This window comes from Schistocerca cancellata, chromosome 11 (genome assembly GCF_023864275.1).
Source record: "Schistocerca cancellata isolate TAMUIC-IGC-003103 chromosome 11, iqSchCanc2.1, whole genome shotgun sequence".
In the NCBI taxonomy this organism is placed as follows: domain Eukaryota; kingdom Metazoa; phylum Arthropoda; class Insecta; order Orthoptera; family Acrididae; genus Schistocerca; species Schistocerca cancellata.
In genome coordinates, this window is record NC_064636.1 from 126457720 (window position 1) to 126482522 (window position 24803).

At 39.7% G+C, this 24803-nt stretch overlaps 1 protein-coding gene across 2 annotated transcripts in view; it reads left to right on the plus strand.

Annotated features, from left to right (window-relative positions):
- Positions 1-5852: 5852 nt before the first annotated feature.
- The window catches only part of LOC126108827 (zinc finger protein 468-like), a 126832-nt gene continuing 107881 nt past the window's right edge, over positions 5853-24803 (plus strand). Inside the window, exons 1-3 of one of the 2 annotated variants that reach the window (XM_049914192.1) lie at positions 5853-5988; positions 7913-7999; positions 14494-14556. In XM_049914192.1, coding sequence (XP_049770149.1) covers positions 7931-7999; positions 14494-14556 — 132 coding nt within the window. In that variant the 5' untranslated portion in view covers positions 5853-5988; positions 7913-7930. The other variant, XM_049914191.1, reaches the window with a different exon arrangement.

Sequence of the window (24803 nt, forward strand, 5' to 3'; positions counted from 1 at the left end):
TTCATTGGCATTGTTAATAACTACACTTAATCTCTGTAATCTTGTTCATTTCCTATATTAAAGAGTATACTTAATCTGAAGTTATACTGTCACCAGAAACCTCCTTACTTCCTTCCTCAAATCCACTAGGTCAGTGTCTAACGCTTTGTACTCTGTAATGGAGACATAGGGCATCTGTGTACACTCATATTTAAATCGCCACCACCTGGTGGCGAGCGTGCCACAGGGAATTGCACAAGCCTCTTTGTGGAAACAATAAGGTCACTGACCAACAATTACGATATACATTAAAACAAGAAGTGCACTTTCATGCAAGCATATTTACATAACCATTACAAACCAAAACATTTCATTGTTTGATTTTTTTGAATCTCTTCAGGGTGGTCTGTTTCCGCTATCATTTTACTCGAATTGTTTACAAATGAATCACTGTCATTATAAAGACTACTGTCACAGAAATAGTTGTTGTTCTAGTTTTCACTTTAAGATTTCTGTACAAGCTCTACACTATCTACCTCAGAAAGGAATGCATATGAAGAATTAGCCATTTCACACCAACTTACTTGAACTTTGTAATTACAACTTTTCTCTCAACATTATGGCTATAGTTCGACACTGAGTTAACACAGACTTCCCTAAATGGGAAGCAGTCAGGTTCGAGAATGGGGCATGTAAGAGCTACGAAAAGCAATATTTGGAATATCGATCGCCACTGGCCATTGGAGTGGGAAGGATTGAGAGCATTGAAGCTGCCAACCCTAAAATCCGAATATACTGCCAATACTGTATTTAGTTTCACCATTTGTAGAAATGAGTGAGCTAATGTGAAACTACAAATCACCTTCCATTAACTATCCAATAATACTTACTTACTCAGACAGAAATCTTAACTGTGCATCATATAATGGGACAGCATAAACAATATAAATTAACAATGATGTGCCCACAACTGCAGTGGCCAAACGTTTCATTGCTAGCAACACTAAATGTAGAAATTAAATATTATATTCCTGTTATATACACATCATATAGTCACAGTCAGGGTACATCCTGTTTGGAATAAAAACACGCATGATGTTGTCAAAGTTACTTGGTGCTTACCAATAATGAAATAATGCTCCACATCTTTTTTTTTGGCTTAAGTACGGTAACATTATTATTGTGATCAGACTTTCACAACTGTCTCTCAGCATTTCAAAGAATATATAGGATATTTTTCAACATGCACACAAAATTAACTAATAATTTCTTTTAGTAGGCTATAACATAACTTATTTACAACCATACAGTTGCAACATAATTTTTAGAAATAAGTCTGTATGGGTGCCAGTTGGACTGGCAGACACACCAATTCCAGTGGCTGTAGCACAACAAACAGTACTAAAACTGACACTTTTTGTAGAGATCTTTGATATAGTCTAAAACTGAATCTGCATATTATCCTAATACACAGGTATAAATATCAAAGCCACCAATACTGCATACTAGCTTCAGAAGCACTGAAACCATAATGGCAATTGCTCGATTTACTTGTGACACTAATTAATGTGGGTGAATGAAAGTTGTGCCAAATAGTTAAAACGACTTTATCCTTTATGGCATAACTAAAAGTGGCTTCAATTGAGTGATGCCACAGTAATCGGGGTGCTGCAATTTCTGCATAGTTACACAGTTTTCTATATGGCGTCTGTGTCAACTGATATTATTGAGACAGGTATTATGTAGTAGTATAGAGCGTGGCATTCGAATAATTAATTACACATGAAAGAAAATGCAAAGGATACCAAAACGGATTTCAGGCAGGAATAAACCTTTAAAAGAATTACCATTCAAGCATGAAAATTGTTTTATAAATCATTTCTGAATTACAAAAACAAATTTAGAGTACTTCTTGAATCATGTATCAAGCTCCATTTAAAGATGAGGAACACAAATTTCGGACGCAAACCCAGTTTCCCTGAAACTGCAGGTGATAGATACTGGCATGTCAGCGTTATAGTGCCTCTACAGTATCCTCAAAAATACATTTTTGGGGTACTTACATGAGATGCTGGATGATGTTTACAGACGTGGCAATCATAATAAAATTTCTATCTGTGGACCACTTTCGAATAACAAGAACAAATGTTGCATAGTTGTAGAGCTGCATATTGGACACCATTTAAACATCCGATACTCATATTCAATATGTTCCTGTATTAAAAGCTAGAGTCAAGTTGAAAGTATATTGCCAACAGTAACCTTCTTTACTTCCTTTCTGAAATTCACTGGATAGATGCTCAAATGTATGTCGCTAGTACTATGATCTGAATACATTTGCCAATATTGTGTTGATGTTCAACATTTGTAGAATTCAGTGAGCTGCAGTGAAACTACAAATCCCCTTCCGCTAATTACACCATGACACATGGTTGCACACAACCAGAACCTACCCATGTGCCTGATAGCACAGATATGATACATTTCCACCACATTGATTAACCATTTTTGCTCATATCTGCAACCTCAAAAACTTTAGCTATGAACAACTTCGAAAGTAGGAAGTTGATATATGCTCCTACTGAAATAATTTAACTAAAAACATACATATCATATTGTAAGAATTGCTTGGTACTCACCTTGTACACAACCTACAGAATGATACCACACTTTATATCTTCTTTTTGTCTCATTGGCTAAGCAGAGTAATAACAGTATTTCTACCCAACTTTCTCAGATTATCACGACATATTTTAAAGAAAATACAGATTGTTTTTCTAACAAAAAAAAACAAGCAAACACCATCCAAACAGGCCTTGAAGGTTCAATAGTACTGACTGGCCGCCATGTCATCCTCAATCTTTAGGCATCATCAGATGGAGATTGGAGGAGCACATGGTGAGTACACCACTCTCCCAGCCATTGTCAATTTCCGTGAGCAGCTTCTGTAGACACATAAAATAAAATAACAGGTTTCTAGAGTACAATTTTTTTCATGTAATGCCAAACATTTTCAGCAAACAATCTTTTTAGGTGCCAGATAAATCTGTACACACACCACTCTTCGAAGATTTTAATGATTTGTTATTTTCATTGATTTAGAAATAGTGATTAATTCTTATTTTGGCTTTTGGCACAAATAAATGACAACTGTAGACAATTTTCCGTGTACCTACATTAACATCTATGCTCTGTAGGCCAGCCTGAAGTCAATGGTACAGGGTATGTCCCAATATCAGTTATTAGTGTTTCTTCCCATTTCATTCCCTTGGAACATGGGAAGCATGACTGTTTCAACACCTCTGTATGTGCTGTAATTAATCTAATCTTTCCCTCACTATACCTATTGATACATAAGGGGTTATAATATATTTGCATAGTCATCATTCAAAGTCGGTTCTCGATACTTTGTTAGTAATCTTTCTTAGGATAGTTTATGTCTGTCTTCAAATTCTGCAGTTCAGCTTCTTCAGCATCTCTGTGACATTTTCACAAAGCTCAAACAAACCTGCATCCATTTGTGCTGCCCTTCTCTGTATATTTTCAATATCGCCTGTTAGCCCTTTCTGGGACAGGTCACAAACACTTGAACAATATGCTAGAACCAATCACATGACTGATTTGTAAGCAATTTCCTTTGTAGACTGATTGCACTTCCCCAGTATTCTACCAATAAACTGGAGTCTACCCTCTGCTTTTGCACCAACTGAGCCACCTCATATCCCTACAAAGGGTTATACCCAGGTATTTGTATAGCTCAACTCATTGGTATTATAGTCATAGGATACTACACTTTTTAGTGTTGAAGTGCACAGTGTTATGTTTCTGATCATTTAAAGCAAGTTGTCAGTTATTACATGCCTTTGAAATCTTATCACAATCTGGCTGAAAATTTACACAGCTTCTTTCAGACAGTACTTCATTATGGATGACTGCATCATCTGCAAAAAGTCTGAAGTTACTGTTAATATTGTATGCAAGGTCATTAATATACACTATGAACAGCAATTTCCTTTGTAGACTGATTGCACTTCCCCAGTATTCTACAAATAAACTGAGTCTACCCTCTGCTTTTGCACCGACTGAGCCACCTCATATCCCTACAAAGGGGCACATCTCACATCTGAAGCTATTACTACATGTAACGACGACTCTCCATCCAAAATAACATGCTGCATCCTCCCTACCAAAATTCATCAATCCAGTCGCAAAATTCAATTAATACTCCATATGAATGTACTTTTGATAACAAGCACAGGTGTGGTACTGAGTCAGATGCTTTTCGAAAATCAATAAATACTGCATCTACCTGACTGCCTTGATCCAAAGATTTTAGTATGTCGTGTGAGAAAAGAATGAGTTGGGTTTCACATGACTGATATTTTCGGAATCCTTGCTGGCTGGTATGGAGGAGGTAATTCTGTTCGAGATACCTCATAATGTTTGGGCTCAGAGTATGTTCTAAGATCCTAAACCAAATGGACGTCAAGGATGCTGGACTGTAACTTTGTGGATTACTTCTACTACCATCTTATAGATGGACGTGAACTGTGCTTTCTTCAAACTACTAGGTACCATGTTTTGTTTGAGGCATCTGTGACAGATTTTAGCTAGAAGGGGGGCTAACTTAGCGTAAATTCGGTGTAGAATCTGACAGGGATTCCATTGGGCCCTCGAACTTTACTCAAGTATAACGATTTCAGTGGTTTATCAGCACCACTGACACTAGTACTTACTTCCCTCATCTTTTCTGTGTTATGAGGACCAAAATGGGGACATTTCTCCTGGGTTTTTCTTTGAAATGGAAAATCTGAAAACAGAGTTAAGCATTTCAGATTTTGCTTTGCTATCCTCAGTTTCAGTTCCTGTTTCGTTCGCTAGGGACTGGACAGTACTTTTTGTGCCACTAACAGCCTTTACATACAACCAGAATTGCTTTGGGGTTTGTGAAATATCATTTGACAACAATGCCTGCCCATCAGTACGTGAGGTCTGCCTGGTCTCGGTTTATCTATGTTTATTCCTTCATAGCTCTAGGTCAGAGTCACAGCGTCGATATTCGACGTGGCCAGCTGACAGAGCATTTGACAATATTCTGCTGTGGCAGTCATTGAAAGCCTCACACATTGATCTCTTGACAGACAAATGCGTTTTATTCAGCAATTCTCTACCTACAGCTCTATGCTTTGTTTTACATCTATGACACAGTAGTCTCTATTTCTTTAGCTGTTTCTTTACAGTAACTGTATACTGTAGATATTGCCTCCCATTATGAACTGTTCTACTGGGTACATATCTGTCCAGTGCATGCTCAACTATTCTTTTAAACTTGAGCCAGCATTCCTCTACATACTGCTGCCCTGTGCTTAAACTTTCAGTTCCTCATTGAGATACGACACTACTAATTTTTTTTATCTACTTTACTGAACACACACACACACACACACACACACACACACACACACACGCACACACACACACACACACACACATATATATATATATATATATATATATATATATATATATATATATATATATATATGCTTGTTTCAGTTATTCTTTGTACTCTGTTAGTCATTTGCTGCCACAACCATATCAAGTTCACTGATGTGGACATCCTCAAAGAGGTCAGGTCTATTTGTTGCCGTTAGAAACAATATATTTTCATCATGAGTGAGGTTCCTAACTGTCTGTTCTAGTTAGTTTTCAGAGAAGGCAACGGGTCCAATGACCTCACTGTTTGGTCTCCTCCCCCAAATTAACCAACAAACTACTTTAATTTTTTTTCCTAGCAGATATGCAGCTCTGATTCCAAGAATGTTAGAACGACCTCCGTGGTAGGTTCTTTCTTCCGCATTTATTGACTTTGACCACAGCAGCAGACGGCTGTAGAGTTTAGTAGTTCGTGTCATGCGTTTGTACGGTATTATGTTGCGTTTTCTGTGTAATATGTTAGTGATTTGATGGTGGAGACAGGAAATCACGGAAAGACGCATATTGAGTGTGGTACTAAGTCAATATTTATCATTACAGCTAACTGCCTCGAATGAAGTAGTTTGCCAATGCCTTGTAATGATGCTAAAGTAACTGTTCGTACGGTTATTATATCGGTTTAATTTCATTTATTGGGCACATTTGAATGATAAGTTTGTTCCACATTTAATTCTTGTATCATCTTTGGCGCCTCTGGTTACGGTTTGAGATAGCCTTAGAATTTCGTAAGCAATTATTTCAGGTTATGTGTATCAGAACCAAACACTTGTTATTTTCAGTGAGCTTATGTTTCCGCATTGCGAGCAGGACGTGACTAGTGTTTGTCTAAACATATTAGTGCACATTACGTACCTGTGCTGTTCGGCAATTACGAAAAATACCAGATCGACGTGTGGGTATGTAATATGCTTGCTGTTTTCGTTCTGTTCGATGAAATTGCTAAATGTTTCCCGTGATTTAGCAAAAGAACCGCCAGAAATTTTGATGTGTTGTCTGTAATTACTGGAAAAGTGTCTATATGTGGTGGTTAGAGAAAGTGCAGGTCAATGTGAAATATTTGGCGATTGACGAAAAAAGGCTCTCGTGAAGTTCACACTCCCGCTGCATTCATATTGTTATATTTACTTGTGTTGTGCATGCGAAGTTCGGTAACAATGTTTGTGAAGGAAGGAATAGGGACAGTAAGAGTTCACTGTAATCTGTAGTTCACCTGGGTTGTAGCGCAAACAGTTGTACTGCCGATACAGCAGATTCGTTAGCACACTTTAATACAGATTATCAGGGATTGGTTATGTTGGTATGAAAGAGAATGCTGTAGAGGGAATTCATTGTGTTGCGTTTTCCATGGATTTTCAATGTGCCTATGTGCTCCATAGTTTAGTAAATAGTGTTAACTGCTGTTTGTAGTAATGTGCACGTTTCAATGTATGGAAGGATATGGGAAATGTAATTGACTCTGTAAGGCCTAATGGGTATGTGTAATTGCTATCGACAAAAGCATCCCAAAACCACTGAACATTGTCATGGGTACACTTATGAGAAAGTAATTTTACTAAGTCTTGGTAGAGGAATTTAATCAGTGTTAAATCTTGACAGTCAAGAATCATTTATTTTTCCAATCCAACGTTCAGGCAGCAGTGTGCGTTTTTCAGTGACTGGGTAAAGATTGCAGCATTGTGCTATATTGAGTTGATAATGTTGAATATAGATGAATGTATAAGGAAACAGTTGTTAAAAATACATACTAAACTGACTGAAAAAGAAGAAAGTTCTGTCTGTATGGGTGGATTTTCATGTTCGGCTTTTCTAAATACCATGAACAAATATGGGTTTATAGATTGATTGAAAGTGCAGCCAGTATGATTGAGAAGTAATTCTTTTCTGTCCTTGCATTCGTTGCTAAGAACATAATTATAAACCTCTTACATTATTCTGTATATTAAGGAATTTGCAGGATACGTTGACAGGCTTAGATATAGCTCGAGACTTGTTTTAAGCTTTTATTCTTCATACGTAAAGTTGTCTACAGTAAATAGGTTTGTCTGGTAAATTCACTTTATCTTAGTTGCTTCACATGACACTTAGAAATTTATGTGGAAAAAGCAAGATATGTCAGCTACCATATTCAGAATAGGATTGTATACCACAAGCAAATGCTACTAAGTAACAGCAGTAACTGTAAGTCATTTGTTTCCATTGTGTGTGGTTTTTGTTTTCTGTCAAATTGAGTTGTTTTCCATTAATGACAGTGAGGCTTCAGAGTCCTTATAACCAGCAAGTTGTAAATCAGTTCTTTTTATCAGGTTCTTTGTTCCTCAGGCAGTTTTAAATTTTTAATATGCATTGACTCGTTTGCGGCAGCCAGAAAATGCTGCCTGTGCACTATGTTGAATAGTAACAATTTAAACAATATCACTTTTGCTTTTTTGTTTTTCAGTGGATTAGGAGAGCACTCATGGACTCCAAGGGAACTAGTTGGCTGAAAAAAGAGAAGAATGAAGTATATGCTGAACCAGGCTCCTTGGTAAATAGCTTCTTCTATTTTTTACCATTGTTTCATTAATTTCTCTGTGCAATGTGGTGTGTAAACAAGCAGATTACCTTCCCTGTTGTTTGTCAGATGAAATATTTGGTACTGGCTGTTGGTTTTGATTCTTGACCAAATGAAGTTGTGACTCTTGGCTGTGCAACATATTTGCAATGGATTGGTATCTTGTAGTATATATTGCTGCTCTCCAATATTTAATTTGTTTTAAAATTTCTGTAGCTTATTGTTAGTGTGATGTTGGCATGCCAGTAGTTAATGATTACAGGTTTGTTGTCTACTAGGAAATTGTCACATGTTCTTGAACTATTGTGGTATTTGCAATCACTTGTTACAAATTAATTTTCTACTTTGAGATTTAGTTTGGTGTGTTGTTAATGTCTAGATTTGTTCCTTTATTAGAAAGTGGTATTATTAATGGGACATGATAAAGTAATATATGAGTAGGACTTTACTTGCTAGAGTGCAGATGATTCAGCTGCTACTGTAGATCAGTTGTATGGCTTGCTGGATGAATTGATCAGATGCTCTATTTGTGGTCAGTTTTTAAGTTGACCATAGTTGCTTTCTCAGACAAGAGGGATATATATATATGTGGATTTATTGCAAAGACAATAGTTGGCAGTCTATTTGTCATGGTGCCTGATGGAGAAATCTAAACTCATGACCTACAATATTGTTTTCCTGGTGTATTATTTTTGCTATTGCTCATGTAATTGGTTTTATGCACTCAATGTTCTTGTTAGCAATATTACTGTTCTTTATCAGTTTTTGATTTGGGGGTAGGTATTCAGAATCTATTAAATATAGGGAAGTAGTAGGTGACAAAGATCTGTTGTTGAAATCCTTTGAGGAGCTTAAATACTATTAAATGAATGAGCAGTTGGTAGTGTAATTTACAACCCTAAGAAGGAAATGGTGGTAATGCTGATACTAAAAGAGTAAAGGAGTGTTACAGTTTCAACTACAGAAGGTTTGCAATGCTCTTTAACCAGTAGATTTTCACATTACCACTCTAAATATTTGGTAACACATAAATTACTTAAATATTAGTATAATCACAGAGTTAAACTGTGTGGGCTCAAATATGACACATCTGTAACACACAACATATGCCTACGGATTTGGTGCTCATAAAAGAAGTAATTATAGGAGAATGTCACTGTCAGCTTCTGGCAAATTAAAACATGCTAAAGCTACTGTTAGAGCTCACTTCTGATTCAGTATTTCTGAGAACAGCAGGATTTGAAGTTGCCAGTGTGTGGTCATCAACATTCTTCGGATAATTCTCTCCTCATTGAACTTGTTTTGAAAATATATTGTACATTTCTTTCTTCATCAAAGTGCTGTAATTAATTTGTGTTTTTGTAGCTAGATCAAAACACTTGTGACCCTATAAAGATGTCTTTGGTCTGAATCATTCATCTTGAAAGTTTATCTAGAAGCAGCGAAAACACAAATGTATACCCATGCTAGACAATGTCACGTTATGAAAGTAGCCTTGACAGGTTTTTGTTAGTGTCAACTGCCAATGCCTGGGTCAAGTAGGACCTTTCTCTCCCCCCCCCCCCCCCGAAGGAAGGAAACCTTTGTAGTTTCAATGTCTCACTTACCTTTCTTTCTATGGACTTGGTGTGTGTAGTTTCTTGCTCATATTCAGGATGTTCATTCTTCTAGTGGTACTGTTGGTCTAGCATTGATCTCAAAATGTAAGCAGTTGGTAAAGGCAAGTCATCGTAGATTTAGCACACATGCCTTTGGTGTTCCAGTCTTCTTATCACTTCTTTTTGGAACAACTACAGAAGTGACGACTACAATGCACTTTCATATCATGTGTTACATCTGTATTGTAAATGTATCTGTTTTTCCGTTAGCTCAAAGCTGTGTGACTGAGCAGTAGCTGTTCCAGCTTTTCATGTGAGGTTGTATCTGAACTAGTCCAAAGGTGAAAAGCAAAACTCGGTTGCCGACAACTCAGGTGCCTCAGTTACATTTTCCAAAGAACAGAGAAAGTAAAATCAAACACAGAAAATGTCAGGATAGGATAATGATATACAAAGGATACATTTGTACTCAACACATTGAGGAGGCCTTTGGTTGCAGGTAGGTAGAATCAATTGACTGCTAAATATTTAAGCTATTGGACAAAGTCATTCATATGAAGTACAGAACAACACTAGAGCGTGAATACATCTAATGCAAGCAGAAATCTGTTGGAATGACTGGTGGCGTAAAGAGGTGCTGTGGGATGGGAAGTAAGGGATAGCAGGGTAGGGGTGGAGGTGATGCTGTGCTACCTGTGGGATTGGTCAAGGACATACGGTCACAGAATAGGGCTTCTAGGTGCAGTGTTGGGAGGCTGTACGGGGGGTGGGGGGCGGAGAGTTGTGGGGTAGGTGTGTGCACTGCTCAGTGAGAGCAGGGTAGGGAATAGGTGGGGCGGAGCATACAGACTAGTGAGCATTGATGCTATGGGGGTTATGGGGATGAGTGATATGTTGTAGGAAGAGTTTCCATTTTGTACAATTTAGGAAAGTGCTATCACCCTCTATGATCACATCCCCCAACACACATGACTTTGTCACTGAACAGTACCTTCCCCAGTGTCTGACTGTCTGACAGAATCATAAACTGTTCACCAGATCAAGATTCGTTGATGACATTTTTGTGATCTTCCTGGTTTGTTTATTGAACCTGATTTTATTAAGTCCATCAGACCCTCTATTACATTGCACCATGGTTTCCCTTTTTATATCATATTTTTCTGAAACTAAGTTTTAATATGGCAAATAGTATTACAATGATTTGAGTGAGTGTCTTAAGTAGCAGTGTCAGTGAATAATACTATGAACTAAAAGTTAATACTGGCAGTACTTCTACTACTGCAGTTGCTACCACTAGTGGTTCTGGTAGTGGCGGTGATGAAAGAATTTGTAGGTGTGCAAGGTAGACTTTTTCTGATGCAGACTGTTATGGGGAAAGGAAATGCAAGGAGACTCCACCAGCTAAGAATATTGGGAAACAATGTGGTTTGAAGGAAATGCTAAGGGTCACACTGAGGCGTGCACAGCCTAAAATTTCCTTTACAGCCTTTTCCCAGAAACAGAATTCCCATGCTTTGTCTTGTCAGCCACAAATACAGAAGCGTCTGATTCCACTCATCTGCTTTGACCCATGACGTCACAAATATGGTGGAAACGACCATACACTAAGACTACAATATGGCGCCTATAATGTCATTACATAAACATGACCACTAACACGAAAATACAATTAAAAACCAACACACACATTCCACAAAAACCTAAGGTAACTAACGGGACAAGCGTGGGAAATTGGGGGTTTTTGGGTGGGGACAAAGTAAATACAAACAAATTTAGACACACACCACCATACTAAACAACACAAAACGACAAAAAAACGATGGCACAAAACTACTCAAATTCTACTAAACACAATATACAGTGGAATCGGACACTTTGCTTCATCTACATAGCTCTACAGCAGCTCCCGATCCCACGAATTGGAATCAAACATTTCCCTTCACCTGTTATTCTTAAGACACCTCAACATACAGCCATCCCTGATCAGAGATGGCAGAAGTTTAGTAAGCTGCATTTCTTCACAACACACTGAACACTTCAAGACTTCACCCAAAAATCCGAATAGTTGAAGAAATTTTATTAGAGACAACGCACTGTCCTCCATCATCGGCGACAACCAAATACTGTTGACCCTGCCAGTCATATCCATACCTACCAAAGACATAAAAAAAGCAGTTTACCAAAATTCACACACACCAATCAAAAAAAGTAACATTAACATAACAAACCCAAAATTGTTAACTCCCTGAAAAATATTCTGCTGAAAGCACAGTCACTACCAATACCACACACGTGCAATGCTACCACGCAAATGAACATCATACGCCACATAACATGCTACCCATAAACACACCACCAGAGAGAACCACCAACCGCAACAATACACCACCTATAAACACTCCACACAGGCAAACCAAACCAAAAACATCACCTAACACACAACACATGAACACACCACCAGAGAGCACCACCGATCACATCAAAACACCTACAAATACGCCACTCTCACAAACTAAATTCCACACCGCCATGATGTCACACACCACAATAGCCTTAAGTCATGGGTCAAAGCCGACGGGTGGGATCAGACGCTTTGGTCAACCCCCATCTCCCACATACTCCTAGAGTAGCACTCCCCTTGCAAGTCAGTAGTACCCATGACTGAAGCAACTGAATCACATTTTCTGCCGGGATTTACCCTACCTCTCATGCCTGGAAATGAGGAATAATCTCTCCACCCTTCCCACAGTTGTGTTTTGTCTCCAATTGAACTGATAAAATATTCTTGCCCATCGCTACTCCAGCCCTGCTTCCAACCTCTTGCCTCATGTCTCATATCCCTGAAACAGAGCTACATGCGGGACATGCATGTTTCCTGCTGCCCTGTCAGACATCTCCAACACAAAGGCAGGGCTACCTGTGAAAGCAACCTTGTGATTGGCAACTACCCGCCTGCAGCCACTGTGCTGTCTCCTACATAGGCATGACAACTAAATCGCTCTGTCTGCAGGAGTGACCAGTGCCAAAGTGTGGCCAAGAAAGCTGGACCACCCACTTGCTGGAAGTGCCCCCAGCATGATGTGGTTCACTTCAGTGACTGCTTCACAGCTTGCTCCAACTGGGTTCTATCTTCTAACACAACATATTATTTCCTGTAACCCCTCTAGACTCAGCCTATGGTAGTCCATGTCCTCTACCCATATCCCCTTTCCCTGCTCTCACTTCAGCACCACACACACACACACACACCACACACACACACACACCACACACACACACCACACACACACACACACACACACACACACACACACACACACACACACACACACACACACACTTCTTTCCTCTCAGTGCAATTACTATTTTCCGTTTCTCAATTTCTCTCCTCCCCTTCCCCTCCCACACTACAGCTTCCCAAAACTACCTTTAGCAACTCATACTGTCTCTGCCACATCCTTGCATGCTATCACAGAGAACACATTATCTTCCCCCCACCCCTCCTCCCACTTTTACACTGCTATCCCTCCCTCACTGCCCTGTGCCTCCTCATATCTCACAACCCACCCTAACAGATGGTTGCTCATACCAAAAGCAGATGGTCATTACCAGTTCCTGGAGACAGTGGCCATGTGTGTGTTGGTTGTGTTCCTGTGAATGTGGTCTCTGTTTCAGAAGGGCTTTGTCCAGAACCTCAATTTTTTAATACTGTTTCATTGTATTTGTCTGCAAGTCAGTATAGAAAGGAAATATGCCAAATTTCATGTAAATGGGAAAGTGAACTGGAAAAAACACACCAAGCAAATCTGCAAGAAAAGTCCTCAAGATTGTTTTACCTCGTGTGTAAACTGAGAGGAGTGTTTGGTTCAGATATGTGTTAATTCCCCTGATATCAGTAACATAAAAAAAGGTCCGTGTGATATGCTAGGTGGAACATACAGTGCTGTCTGTATTTTGTTTACCAGGCTTAGAATACTAATAGTTTTTGATATCTCTATGACTCTGCTGTTGGCATCAGGGAGAATGTTAAAGAATGTGTTCCCAGAAAGCAGTTTACAAACAAGATACTGTAAGTAAAGCAAAAATCCACATCCAAAGTCATAGGCTAGCAAGAACAGGAAACTTTCAGTAAGTGAATGGCCTCAAAAATCTTACTTATTATTCCCTCCCTGCTTCATCCACATCATTTTAATATTTCAAAATAAAACTTTGTGATTGGCTGATAGAAAATTCATGTTGCAATTAGTTGTATGATAATGGGTATTGTTGATTTTAGTATTAAAGATTCTAGTTGCACTCACTGATTTCATTGCACTACTGTTTTTTTTTATATGATGCGCATTTCGTATAAAATAGTTAATGATAAGTAAATAAAGATTATGGAAGTAGGAAATATGATTGAAAATAGCAGCATAGGAAAATGAAGTGCAAGATGCTAATAAATTTTCAAATATGTTGTCACTGATCATTCATATAACTTTTCGATCATTACCATTGAAATGCACCTTACTGACTGTCACTGCGAAGGCCACTATCTGAATAGAATGAGTCATTCATTCTTTAGAAGTGTCATAGACTTGCAATATGGCCGGCCGAAGTGGCCGTGCCGTTAAAGGCACTGCAGTCTGGAACCGCAAGACCGCTACGGTCGCAGGTTCGAATCCTGCCTTGGGCATGGATGTTTGTGATGTCCTTAGGTTAGTTAGGTTTAACTAGTTCTAAGTTCTAGGGGACTAATGACCTCAGCAGTTGAGTCCCATAGTGCTCAGAGCCATTTGAACTTGCAATATGTGATACTTTTTTGTAATATATCTAAAATTGTCTTCTTAAAAGAACTTCTTGCCGATATTTTTTTACTATTCACCACAGGTTCAGTTACACACATCTACCATGAAAGTAAAAGAAGAATTGGATGAGCAAGTGACCCAACAGGTAAGTCTAGAATTTGTGCGACTGTATGAAATTAAGCAGTGTTATGTTATGGCTCAGTTTTGATTAATATAATATAGATTGGCTTGATGCACTTTAGTCTACCCTCTATAAACCTCTTAATCTCTGATGACTGTCACCTACTACATCCATTCGAACTTTCTTCTTGTCTTCATGCCATAGTCTCCCTCTACACTTTTTACCCTCACATATCCCTCCATTACCAAATTGACTATCCCTAGATGCCTCAGAATTTGTGCTATTAACAGGTCCCTGGTGTTAGTGAAATTGGTCCCTATGTTCCTCCCTCATTTGTTTCGTCTACCCATCAAAACTTCAGCATTCTTCTGTAGCACATTTCAGATGCTTCCATTCTCATCTTGTCTGAATTGCCTATCATTTGTTTGACTTCCATACAGGGCTGCACTGCAAATATCTTCAGAAAATACTTCCTAACACTTAAATTTATATTAGATGTGAACAGTCCTCTTTTTAGGCACATGTTCCTTGATATTCCTAGTCTTCACTTTATTTCTTTCTTACTTCAGCCATTGTCAGTTACTTTGGTGCCCAAATAGCAAAAGTTGTCTCCTACTTTTAGTGTCGCATTTTCTAGTTGAAACTTCACATTGACTGATCTATTTCAGCTAGATTCTATTGCTTTTATTGATGATTGTCGTACAATCTCTTCTAGTAATACTATACAATTTCTCTTCCAGCTTTTACCTCCCACACATCCCTTCATTGACAATTTCAAGATGCTGGTTTTCTTGATAGAATTACATTGTCATTGGTAAACACACAGTTTCCTTTACCTTCCAGATGTACAGAGTGCATATCAGATGTAGGCTACAAGCCTGTCTCATTTCATACTCAATGCTTCCCTTTCATGTCTTTCAGCTCTTACAACTGGAGTCTGCTTTCTGTGAAAGTTGCAAACAAACTTGGGCTTCCTGTCCATTTATTCTGCTGCTGTCCAAATTCCAAAGAATTCTCAAAAGCATTTCAGTAAATCTGCAAAAGCTGTAAACACAATTTTGTCTTTCTTTAACTCGTCTAAGGTAAGCCATAGTATCAGTATTGCTTGTGTTACATGTTCCTGGTACCCAAAGTGATCTTGTGTAAGGTTAACCCTCTAAAAGCTTTTCCATTCTTGCAAGCATGATATATTAATCTGATGGTCTGGTCCGATAGTATTCACACATGTTAGCACCTGCCTTTCTTCGAATTTGAATTATTACATTCTGGTTGATGTATAACTTTGTCAGCTATCTCGTATCTTGCACAAAAGTGGAATAATTTTGTCATGGATGGCTTTCCCAAGTATCCCAATAATTCTGAGGGAATGTCATCAACTGCAATGGCCTTGTTAAGACTTTGATCTTTCAGTGTTGTATCAAATTCTGGCCATATTATATCTCCAGTCTTGTCTACAACTACTTTCTTTCCCCTTTCTGGAGCAAGTTTGTTCCCCTTTGCCTTACAACCATTCTTGTTTAGCCATATTGCATGTTCTGTTAAAATCATTCCAGTAATGTCTGTATTCCCTTTTGTCTGTTTTAATAGCCACATGTTTTTATTTTCTCTTCTCATCAGTTAAATTCAGCATCTCATGAGTTGTTAAGGTATTCGTACTAGGCCTTACTTTTTACCTATATTTCCTCCTGCCTTCACTGTTTCATCTCAAAGCTGCCTATTCATCACCCAGTGTATAATTACCCTCTATTTATCACTTGTTGCCTAATGCTCATTTTCAAACTATCAATGATTTTTGGTTCATTCTACTTACCCAAATCCCATGTACTTAAATTCTACTTTTACCATTTCAACAACATTACTCTGCAGTTAATAAAAACAACTCTATCCAGAGTCCACATCTATCACTGGAAATGTTTTGTAGTTTACAATCCTGTTTTGAAATCTTTGTTTTTGACATTACATAATCTACTTGAAACCTTTTGGTTTCTCCACGTTATTCCACATACACAAGCTTCTTTCATGATACTTGAAACACGTGTTTGCAGTGACTAATTCATGCAATGTGCAAAATTCTACCAGGCAGCTTCCCCCTTTCAGTCATTTATGCCATTGGATGTTCTCGTAACTACTGTGCATCCTGTTCCTACTATTGAATTTCATTACCTTCTATAAATGGCTTTCATCTTCCTTAGCTATTGAATAATTACTCATCAAACTTTTTCCTGTTCCATTCTTCTCCTGGTCTGGTTGCCATACAAATTTCTACCACTGTTGTATTTCCTTCATGCCTATTTCAGCTATGGTAATTCATTGACATTGCTGTTGATAATAGCTTACTCATGTTCCTATTTTCATGCTCATTACTAGAGCTCTCCCTGCATGACTCCTTTTTGATTTTTTGTAGATAATCCTGTACTGACGTGACCAGATATCTTGTCCTTTCTGCCACTGCACGTCAGCTCTTACTACAACTGAATACAACCTATCAATGTTTCCTTTTTAAAGTCTCTAACCTCCCTAGGCTGTTGTCGTCATCGTCATCATTTCAGAGGCTGGTTTCGTGCAGCTCTCCATACTACCCTATCCTCTGCAAGCTTCTTCATCTCAAAGTACATACTGCACTCTACATCTTTTTGAATCTGCTTAGTGGATTCATCTCTTTGTCTCTCTCTTTGACTTTTACCCTCCACACAGCCCTCCTATACTAAATGGGGATCCATTGATGCCTCAGAACATGTCCTACCAACAGATACCTTCTTCTAGTCAAGTTGTGCCACAAATTCCTCATCTCCCTGATTCTATTCAGTACCTCCTAATTAGTTACATGATGTACCTATCTAATCTTCACCATTCTTCCATAACACCACATTTCAAAAGCTTCTATTCTCTTACACACACACACACACACACACACACACACACACACACACACACACACACACACACACACACACACACACCTACATTTATATTCCGCAAGCCACCCAACGGTGTGTGGCGGAGGGCACTTTACGTGCCACTGTCATTACCTCCCTTTCCTGTTCCAGTCGCGTATGGTTCGCAGGAAGAACGACTGTCTGAAAGCCTGTGTGCGTGCTCTAATCTCTCTAATTTTACATTCGTGATCTCCTCGGGAGGTATAAGTAGGGGGAAGCAATATATTCGATACCTCATCCAGAAACGCACCCTCTCAAAACCTGGCGAGCAAGCTACACTGCAATGCAGAGCACCTCTCTTGCAGAGTCTGCCACTTAAGTTTGTTGAACATCTCCGTAACACTATCACGGTTACCAAATAACCCTGTGACGAAACGCGCCGCTCTTCTTTGGATCTTCTCTATCTCCTCCGTCAACCCGATCTGGTGCGGATCCCACACTGATGAGCAATACTCAAGTATAGGTCGAACGAGTGTTTTGTAAGCCACCTCCTTTGTTGATGGACTACATTTTCTAAGGACTCTCCCAATGAATCTCAACCTGGTACCTGCCTTACCAACAATTAATTTTATATAATCATTCCACTTCAAATCGTTCCGCACGCATATTCCTAGATATTTTACGGAAGTAACTGCAACCAGTGTTTGTTCCGCTATCATATAATCATACAATAAAGGATCCTTCTTTCTATGTATTCTCAATACATTACATTTGTCTATGTTAAGGGTCAGTTGCCACTCCCTGCACCAAGTGCCTATCCGCTGAAGATCTTCCTGCATTTCGCTACAATTTTCTAATGCTGCAACTTCTCTGTCTACTACATCATCATCCGCGGAAAGCCGCATGGAACTTCCGACACTATCTACTAGGTCATTTATATATATTGTGAAAAGCAATGGTCCCATAACACTCCCCTGTGGCACGCCAGAGGTTACTTTAACGTCTGTAGACGTCTCTCCGTTGATAACAATATGCTGTGTTCTGTTTGCTAAAAACTCTTCAATCCAGCCACACAGCTGGTCTGATATTCCGTAGGCTCTTACTTTGTTTATCAGGCGACAGTGCGGAACTGTATCGAACGCCTTCCGGAAGTCAAGAAAAATAGCATCTACCTGGGAGCCTGTATCTAATATTTTCTGGGTCTCATGAACAAATAGAGCGAGTTGGGTCTCACACGATCACTGTTTCCGGAATCCATGTTGATTCCTACATAGTAGATTCTGAGTTTCCAAAAACGACATGATACTCGAGCAAAAAACATGTTCTAAAACTCTACAATAGATCGACGTCAGAGATATAGGTCTATAGTTTTGCGCATCTGCTCGACGACCCTTCTTGAAGACTGGAACTACCTGTGCTCTTTTCCAATCATTTGGAACCTTCCGTTCCTCTAGAGACTTGCGGTACACGGCTGTTAGAGGGGGGGCAAGTTCTTTCACGTACTCTGTGTAGAATCGAATTGGTATCCCGTCAGGTCCAGTGGACTTTCCTCTGTTGAGTGATTCCAGTTGCTTTTCTATTCCTTGGACACTTATTTTGATGTCAGCCATTTTTTCGTTTGTGCGAGGATTTAGAGAAGGAACTGCAGTGTGGTCTTCCTCTGTGAAACAGCTTTGGAAAAAGGTGTTTAGTATTTCAGCTTTACGCTTGTCATCCTCTGTTTCAATGCCATCATCATCCCCGAGCAGGGAGCTGAGACCACATTGCCAAGCTGTGCTCTCAGCTCTCTGAGACTGCATGCGAATGAGTGTCTACTGCTGACAAAGGCCTTAATGGCCGAAAGCCTTAATTGTGTGAATCTTTTTATTGTGCCTATCGTGACTCAGCATCACCGCTGTATCATGAGTAGCGACTTTCCTTCTCTGGTATTGTTACATTCCATCCTGGATTTTCCATTGTTTGATGTTTGCTTCTATTCTCTTGTTGTTTAAACTGTTTGTCATCCATTTTGTGCACTTCCATACAAGACTACACTCCAAACAAATACTTACAGAAAAGACTTTCCAACACTTAAATCTATACTCGATGTTAGCAAATTTGTCTTCTCGAGAAAAGCTTTACTTTCCATTGCCACCCTACATTTTATGTCCTGTGTACATTGACCATCATCAGTTATTTTGCTCCCCAAATAGGAAAACTCATATACTACATTGTGTCTCATTTCCTAATATAAGTCCCTCGGCATCACTGATTTAATTCGACTACATTCCATTATCCTCATTTTGCTTTTGTTGATGTTAATCTTATATTCTGCTTTCAAGACACTGTTGCTTCTGTTCAACTGTTCTTCCAGGTACTTCACTGTCTGACATAATTAAAATGTCGTCGGCAAACCTCAAAGTTCTTATTTCTTCTCCATGGATTTTAATTTCTGCTCCGAATTTTTCTTTCGTTTTCCTCACTGCTTGCTCAGTGTACAGGTTCAATACCATCAGGGATAGGCTACAACCCTGTCTCACACCCTTCCCAACTGCTCTTTCCCTTTCATGCCCCTCGACTCTGGGTACTGTACAAATTGTAAATAGCCTTTTGTTCCTTGTGTTTGATCCCTGTAACATTGAGAATTTGAGAGAGAGTAATCAAGTTAACATTGTCAAAAGGATTCTTCAAGTCTGCAAATGCTAGAAATATAGGTTTGCCTTTCCTTAATCTGTGTTGTAAGACAAGTTGTAGGGTCAGTATTGCCTCATGTTTTCAAACAATTCTATGGAATCCAAACTGATTTTTCCCAAGGTCAGCTTCTACCAGTTTTTCCATTCATCTGTAATGTATTCATGTTAGTATTTTGCACCCATGACTTACCAAACTAATGGTTTGGTTATTTTCACGTCTGTCAACACCTTCTTTCTTTGTGATTGGAATTACACTCCTGGAAATGGAAAAAAGAACACATTGACACCGGTGTGTCAGACCCACCATACTTGCTCCGGACACTGCGAGAGGGCTGTACAAGCAATGATCACACACACGGCACAGCGGACACACCAGGAACCGCGGTGTTGGCCGTCGAATGGCGCTAGCTGCGCAGCATTTGTGCACCACCGCCGTCAGTGTCAGCCAGTTTGCCGTGGCATACGGAGCTCCATCGCAGTCTTTAACACTGGTAGCATGCTGCGACAGCGTGGACGTGAACCGTATGTGCAGTTGACGGACTTTGAGCGAGGGCGTATAGTGGGCATGCGGGAGGCCGGGTGGACGTACCGCCGAATTGCTCAACACGTGGGGCGTGAGGTCTCCACAGTACATCGATGTTGTCGCCAGTGGTCAGCGGAAGGTGCACGTGCCCGTCGACCTGGGACCGGACCGCAGCGACGCGTGGATGCACGCCAAGACCGTAGGCTCCTACGCAGTGCCGTAGGGGACTGCCACGCCACTTCCCAGCATATTAGGGACACTGTTGCTCCTGGGGTATCGGCGAGGACCATTCGCAACCATCTCCATGAAGCTGGGCTACGGTCCCGCACACCGTTAGGCCGTCTTCTGCTCACGCCCCAACATCGTGCAGCCCGCCTCCAGTGGTGTCGCGACAGGCGTGAATGGAGGGACGAATGGAGACGTGTCGTCTTCAGCGATGAGAGTCGCTTCTGCCTTGGTGCCAATGATGGTCGTATGCGTGTTTGGCGCCGTGCAGGTGAGCGCCACAATCAGGACTGCATACGACCGAGGCACACAGGGCCAACACCCGGCATCATGGTGTGGGGAGCGATCTCCTACACTGGCCGTACACCACTGGTGATCGTCGAGGGGACACTGAATAGTGCACGGTACACCCAAACCGTCATCGAACCCATCGTTGTACCATTCCTAGACCGGCAAGGGAACTTGCTGTTCCAACAGGACAATGCACGTCCGCATGTATCCCGTGCCACCCAACGTGCTCTAGAAGGTGTAAGTCAACTACCCTGGCCAGCAAGATCTCCGGATCTGTCCCCCATTGAGCATGTTTGGCACTGGATGAAGCGTCGTCTCACGCGGTCTGCACGTCCAGCACGAACGCTGGTCCAACTGAGGCGCCAGGTGGAAATGGCATGGCATGCCGTTCCACAGGACTACATCCAGCATCTCTACGATCGTCTCCATGGGAGAATAGCAGCCTGCATTGCTGCGAAAGGTGGATATACACTGTACTAGTGCCGACATTGTGCATGCTCTGTTGCCTGTGTCTATGTGCCTGTGGTTCTGTCAGTGTGATCATGTGATGTATCTGACCCCAGGAATGTGTCAATAAAGTTTCCCCTTCCTGGGACAATGAATTCACGGTGTTCTTATTTCAATTTCCAGGAGTGTATTACATTCTTCTTGAAGTCTGAGGGTATTTCACCTGTCTCCTACATCCTACTCACCACATGGTAGAGGTCTGTCAGGGCTGGCCTTTCGAAGGCTATCAGTAGGTGTAATGGAATGTTGTTTACTTTCAGGGCCTTGTTTCGACTCAGGTCTCTCACTGCTTTGTCAAATTTGTCATGCAGTATCATTTCTCCCATTTCATCTTGATCTACGTCCTGTTCTATTTCCATGATATTGCCCTCCAGTATATCACCCTTCTATAGACCCTCTATATAATTCTTCCACCTTTCTGCTTTCTCTTCTTTGCTTTGAACTGGTTTTCCATCTGAGCTCTTGATATTCATCCAAGTGCTTCTCTTTTCTCTAAAGATCTCTTTAATTTTCCTGTAGGCAATATCTATCTTACTCCTAGTGATATATGCTAATCCTGCTAAGATATGTAATACTCCACACTCAGACATATAGACTGCCTGGCCTGCTTTTCCTGATAACATCCTCCTGAGTAGACTCTGCCTGGAGATCTGAATGTGGGACTATTTTACCTCCTGAATATTTTGCCTAAGATAATTTCGTACAGTACAGCTGCATGCTCTTGAGAAGAAAAACAAAGAGAGCTACAGTTTCGCTTTGCTTTCAGACATTTGTATTATTGGCACAGGAAGTTGGTTAATGCTACAAGGCCAGGTCAGCTGATAATTCAGACCATTGCTCCTGCAACTGCTGAAAAGTATTTTGCCCCTCCTGAGAATCCATGTCTAAGTTTGATATCTCTTCAGATAATACTTATTTGTGTTTGCACCTAACACTGTTTTCAATGTTGTTGACATGCAAGCAACCCTGCCTCGGCAGTGTCCATGGTTCATTTGGGGGTGGGGACTGTGAACTATTGTTTAAAGTGCTGTCTTTGAGCAGGAGCAATAGTTCTAGCATGTATATCTGTAGAATTACTTCATTATCTGTATGAAGATAAATAACAATTCTGTGAGACTGCTGCATTGGTACACATACAAACCAACAGATGAAAACTGTTGCTAGGTCTCAGATTTGAGGCTGTAACTCTTAGTTTCAGGATCATTTACTTAAACAGTTAGCCTAACCAAGCACGCCTCCAGGGCTGCCAAGGGGATTTCACTTGTGTGTCCTCATAGATTTTCGTCTTAGGTTCAGGATTTGAAGGTCAGTGGCCAGCCAATTATTTGGCAAAGCAGTATGATACCGTTCTCCATAAAAGTAGAAACAAAAAATGCATTTGGCAATTGGGTGATTTGTGAGTGCTGGCAAGTGTAAAAAATGTATTGTATAGTTGTCTGTAGCTGAGTGCATAGGATAATATTATAATAATCATAAAATTGGTGGTTCAGATCACACTAAGTGCTACCAGTTCTTTTCGTTTTATTTAAATTTCATATGTAATACAAATGGTAATTTTAATTCATGCTAAGTCATACTTTTCTAATAGTTATTTTTAGTTAAAAGTTACATAAAAATGTGAGTATTGTTAAAAATTACATTTCGGTACAGAAATGGAGAGCATCAAATTGAAAATAAATAAATCTCGCATGAATGTATCAAAATTTTTGTTTTAATATGTTGAATGATGAAAAAATATGTAATTTTTACCGAACCATTACAATTCAGTATTTGTTAAATTTGCAGTTTGTTAGTAGACATGGAAGTTTTAAAAAGTAGTAGTTCCTACTAGGAGATCTGAACCAGCAACTTTTTCATTAAGGCACTTTTATTCTTCCAGTTACCAGCAATTGTGTTAATAAATAGGAAATGTTTTGTAGTAGGCAGCACTCAGAAGTCTTCTGATCTTCAAAGTCAAATTTTTTTAGTTTGGTTACTGCCTAGTGCTGGTTTAGGAAATTGATGTTCCAGCACTAAACTCCAAATACTGTAAGTCTGAAGGAAATTGAAGAGGATGATCTGCAAGATACCCTTTTCAGTCAAGTTCTTATTGTCACAGGGATGTGTCCATAATGGTTAAGGTGGCAGCCCATAAAATGCAAGAAATCCAGGTTTAAATTATCAGTGCAGCCAAAATAAATTTTTACATCTGTTGTTAGACAAATCTCTAATATTAGGCAGTCACTAGATCACTATGTGAATGTTTGATTAGCTTAAATCACCCGCTATTCAAAATTGTATTGGCTGATTGCATTCAGCAGAACAGTGAGTGAATAGAGCAGTCAATTTTACTTGATGAATGACTGTAGGATTCATTTTTATTCATGCAGAGGAACTGTTTTCTTTCCAAAATCATATAGGAGAACAAAATTATCTGCTGTTTGGGTCTTTAGCTCCAAACATGTTTGCTGTGCCTCTTCTTACAACCTGAAATGACCTATGCATTTTTCTATTCCCATGAAACGCCACTGTTCCATAAAATAACAGTTCCATTGCCACAGGTGATCCTGCAACATCCACTTGGTTTATTTCATCTGATGGCTGCCCCTTCAGGTCTAGTGGTCAATTGTGTAGAAAAAGTTTAGTTTTTCCTTCTCCCTTCTATCCCCACTTTAGTCAATTATGTATCTGTCATTTTAGTATCTGTGCTGTAGTAAGAAATGTGAATGCATTTTTATGTTCTTTAGTGGAGAAAATTTCTAAGGCGAAGCATTGTAATTATGTCTTTTCTGTTACTGTCTTCTGTTTTGCTACCATCTGCATCATTGTCAACTATCAACTGTAGAGATGTCTTTGATCCCTTTTCTAACATTTTTGTTCAGAAGTTCTGGGGTTTTCGTTTTTTGTTTCATATTTTGCAAGATATGATGTTGCTTATAAATTAATGGAAGGCTTCTTATATAAGCTGTCTTGGTGGTTCTCATATGTTCAACTTTTGGTTGGCCATGGGGATTCAGGGGATTTAGCTTCATTTGAATTTGCTGTACAGATATCTGCTGTCATGTAACTATGTTATGTTGTTAACATTTGCAGGTCCTCACTGTATTCCACAACATTCCCCATGCTGGGTGTATTGGCTGTTACATCATGTCTGATCACTTTATCAGATTTGTTAGGCAGAAGTATGTTCTGGTCTTC